The sequence below is a fragment of the Scleropages formosus genome, chromosome 13 (genome assembly GCF_900964775.1).
Source record: "Scleropages formosus chromosome 13, fSclFor1.1, whole genome shotgun sequence".
NCBI lineage: Eukaryota > Metazoa > Chordata > Actinopteri > Osteoglossiformes > Osteoglossidae > Scleropages > Scleropages formosus.
In genome coordinates this window covers 16,888,051-16,892,440 of record NC_041818.1, presented here as the reverse complement: position 1 = coordinate 16,892,440, position 4,390 = coordinate 16,888,051, and the positions used below count along the sequence as shown (strand labels likewise).

The 4,390-nt window shown below is 44.5% G+C and overlaps 1 protein-coding gene across 1 annotated transcript; it reads right to left on the bottom strand.

The window, feature by feature from the left end:
* Positions 1–2,216: 2,216 nt before the first annotated feature.
* LOC108936806 (POU domain, class 4, transcription factor 3) lies at positions 2,217–3,811 on the bottom strand. Its single transcript, XM_018756383.2, has 2 exons — positions 3,552–3,811; positions 2,217–3,163 (listed from the first exon to the last, which is right to left on the bottom strand). The coding sequence occupies exons 1-2, from the start codon at positions 3,669–3,671 to the stop codon at positions 2,276–2,278; spliced, it is 1,008 nt and encodes a 335-aa protein (XP_018611899.1). The 5' UTR covers positions 3,672–3,811; the 3' UTR covers positions 2,217–2,275.
* Positions 3,812–4,390: the final 579 nt, after the last annotated feature.

The window sequence follows — 4,390 nt, the reverse complement described above, 5'->3', positions numbered from 1 at the left end:
AATGAAATGTTTTCAAACTCAGAAAGTGAAGGTCTGCTTTAAAGCGGGTAAGTGACAGACAGGGACAGGGCGACAACCTTCGTCCTTTTACCGTTTCCGAAGACGGGAATAACGGAACGCCGGAGCGACACATGGCCACGTTCGCGCACTTTCCACAAACACTTACTGCGCGTTACATCTTCGTTTTTTGCCTTTGCGGATTTTGCAGCCTACACATTTATTGCAAATAAACACGTACCGTTACGCACCCAACGGACGAACGGGAACCTCCAGACTGAGGAGGAAACACCTGTAACTACTGCGCCACCTTCTAACCGCTATTAACGGCATTTCGTTATATTATATGTGCAAATCTTAATGAAGGCCAAGTGTAAAATAAAAAAAAAAAAAAACAAATGCAGCGTGCTGGGGCATACATCGAAATGAGAGTGATGTCAGTAATGAAGCTCATAGGAGGGAAGAAGACGTTATTACTGGGAAGCGCAAAAGTGGCACCATTATAATAATTCCAGTAAAATCCATGGTCATCCGCTCCTTTCCAAGTTATTCTGCCTGAGCGACTCATTGCCTCGTTCTCCGGCACCACAGGCGATTAATATTGCATCACTAATATTCAAATTTCTCAAAAACCACAATATAATGCACTGAAAAACGATCATTCATTATTTAATGTGTTATTGGCGGGGAGAGAAAAAAAAAAAAACGGTGAGGCTGATTAAAAAGACTTGGAAATGAGGCACCCAGAAGTTACAAGGACCTGCCAGATCTGAACATTTCTGCAGACAAGGGGGTTAACGAGAAGGGTTTCTTTTTTTTTTCTTTTTTTTTCTTCCACATTTCACATTTTCTAAGTAGTTTGGATGTGTCAGTCATCGAAAAACCTTCAGTAAAATATTCAGAAAATACTCTGTGCGTTAATTTTTAATCGCCGCGCCGCTTGAGGGATTCATAAATAAAATAGTGTAAGTTCTCTTACAGCATTACAATGGTTTTTACTGCACTTCTCACTTTCATTCGCCATGATATACGTACGCGGTCCAGCAAAGTGTATCATTACGTTCTGTCACAGGTGATGAGGGATATTATTGACGAAACACTTAAGTTGCGACAAGTATGAGCAGTAAACGAAATGTCAGTGCTGATAGAAATAACATTTTTATATATAAAATTTCAACAAATCTCTAAGTCTTAGGAATAAACACGTTTCTAAGGTGCTTGGGAATAAATCAGTTTAAGATTTTTAAAAATTATAATTGTTTATTGAATGACATCAAAACTATTACACATTTGGTCAGGTAAAATTTAAACCGTGAAAAAAAGAAGAATTTCAATATACATAACACTTATTTTTCATACTGATGTGCTGTATGTCATGAGACATAATAGTTGCATACATCCAAGAGGAGATCCCTTAAATAAAGATATTGTTTAATATATGTTCCAACATACTTAGTTATACTGTATTTATCGTCCGTGCTTATTTTCCCAAAGGGATGATGCATATTAGGCGTGAAAATGTGGAAAGATTGAAGAGAAAATACTGATGGGTTAAAAAAGAAATGTAAAAAAAAAAAAAACGTGTCGGCTTGTGTGGGTTTTGGATTTAATATGCATTCGTTCAATTATGAATCGGTAAATTAAAACGCACTTTTGTCACGTGATGCCCACAGTGCTGTAGCTACTCTGTTCTCACTATAAATACGTAGAATGAACTGTATATATGAAGCTCCGATCACACATATGTACAGGACAGTATAACATAAACACGGAACTGCCTGGCTGAATGAATAAATCAGGAAGATGGTGAACCGTAAACCATTTAGATCTAATTATGTCCATTTTTAAACTAGTCTTACAACGTTTTCACGAGGATGCTTTGTGAACTACATGCCATGGCTATCATCCTTCTGCCTTCTCCAGCCGCACTGATCGCAGTTCACCCGGAGAATAAAAGCATCATTATGTAGTATTGCAAGAATGAATGGAAGCAAAACAATTAGATAGCATAATAATAAGCAACAAACTTCATTAAAGTGACAGAATAGTTTTACCTTGGTGAACGACACAGTTTCAACTATTAGAGAACGCTTAACTTGTGGGAGGGGACGGGAAAAGGGGGGCAAAAAGCAACACTGGACGGGACAGATGAAAAGGAAGCACCCACTGATTCATTGTTTAAAACTCGAATCCAGGCTCGCGGAAGGTACGCAAAGATCCCAGCCAGCCGCACGATCTCAGATCTGGTTGGGACGCAGAGTCACGCGCGTGTTTCGATCTAATGCGCCGCAGAGTATTTCATTCGCTTCTGCTTTTGTCTTTGGTTGCAAAACCACACTCGAACCACGTTCTTTTTGAGGTCCAGCTTCTCGGCGATCGCTGCGATCTTCTCCGACGAGGGCCGCGGCTGGATGGCGAAGTACGCCTCCAAGGAGCGCTTCTCGGGAGCGGCTATGGAGGTGCGCTTCCTCTTCCTCTCGTTGCCACTGAAAAGGTCCGGCTTGCTGTTCTTCTCCCGGTACGCCGCCTCCGCCTCCTCCAGCCAAGCCTGAAGGACGGGTTTGAGGGCGATCATGTTGTTGTGGGACAGGGTGAGGGACTCGAACCGGCAGATGGTGCTCTGACTGAGGGATCCGACCCCGGGTATCTTGAGGTTGGCGAGCGCGGAGCCCACGTCTGCCTGCGTGACCCCGAGCTTGATCCTCCTCTGTTTAAAGCGTTCTGCGAAAGCCTCCAGCTCTCTGGGGTCCGACTCCACGTCGTTGATGCAGGTCATGCCGTTGTGCGTGGTCAGCGAGTGCGGGTGGCCCATGCTCATGGCCTGGTGAAGGTGACCCATGCTCTGGATGTGATGCTGGTGGACCTGCGCCGACATCACGGACGGATCCGGTGCCCCCATGCCGTTCACCGTTAAGCCAGAGGAGATGTGGTCCAGCAGATCTCCTTCCAACGTCTGGTGGACGTGGTGGTGGGACGTCAGCGTGGATGGGTGAGAGATGGGCACTGCGGAGGAGGTAGAGGTGCAGGGGACACTGCTCATGGTATGGTAGGTCACGTCTGGCTTGAAAGGGTGGCTCTTGCCGTGGGAGACAATGTCAACGGCCGCCAGAGCTTCGGCGCGTGCCAGCAGACTCTCATCAAAGCCTCCGAATATATTGCCCTGGAGCTGCGAGCAGGAATGCGCATATTGGAGTCAGCGGGGAATTCTGTCAACTCAGGATTAAAAAACATTTCCAAAAGCACAGAGAGAATCCTCCTCAAAGCACAGGTCATAAAAATTAATATGAAGGCAGAGGCTTTGCTTGAATAGACATGTGGATCAGAGAGGGAGACAGGGTGAGAGAGAGAGAGAGAGAGAGAGAGAGAGAGAGAGAGAGAGAGAGAGAAACGGGGGAGGGGGGCAAAAAGGGGGGTGAAAGTGAGGGAGCGAAACACAGTGAGAAACAGAGGTAGAGATCTATTTGATTGTTTCGCCGACATGAAAAAAACATTAAGCTAATGTCCTTCAAGAAAAAAAAAGTGCCTAAAAGCAGTAATTATGCAGATGTACGTACCTGAGGGGCCTGCAAGCAAACTCTGCGCATAGCTTCCGAGCTCGAGTGCAGGTTCGAGTATTTGGGCTCCTGGAGCGCGGGGTGCATGGAGAAGTTCTGCTTGCCGTTCATGGCCATCATCTTGCTCACGCACCTTGCGGGTAGGTAGTCCTGACATAGATGCTTGGGGCGACTCTGCTGCTCGCTCCTGTCAGTGTGAGCGCTATTTCCAGTGACACAGGCTCTCTGTGCGCATCTCTCCCCACCTGCTCTTTTACTCATCTTACAGAGGCGCGCGCCAGGAATGGCAGGCAGCCTGTGCGCAAGCGTGGTGCGCGCGGCAAAGTAAGGAAATTAGCCGGAGGGGCCACAGCCATTTAGCTTCGAGTCTTTCTTTTTTTTTTTTTTTTGAAAAACCTGGCTTCTTAACTTTTTAAAATTTATAATCAGACTAGTACAAGGTCGGAGGTGATTAACACGCATGTAACAACCCATGTGACAAACCCTTTTCGATTCTTTTGATTTATCCCAGCTTGTGGAGTTTTTTTTTTTTTTTTTTTTTATTTCGCATGCTGTGATAATGCAAACTTATTTCAATCAATTGCCCAACTTTTTCAAGTGCTCCACTCTTTAATTAACTTATGTATGGTGTTCATTTTGGTGTGTCAGTATTTGTAACGACAAAATAACAGTGTCGGTGAAAACTTAAAATTAATAGGTAAAGTAGGAGTGTGGCAAAATCTTGTAGTAAACCTGTTTTTATGACAGAGGTCCAGAAAAATTTCACACGGCATTTACTTTCAATATACATTTTCCTCCTCAACAGGTGAACAAAATTCCGTAACCAACTGTTTGTGATC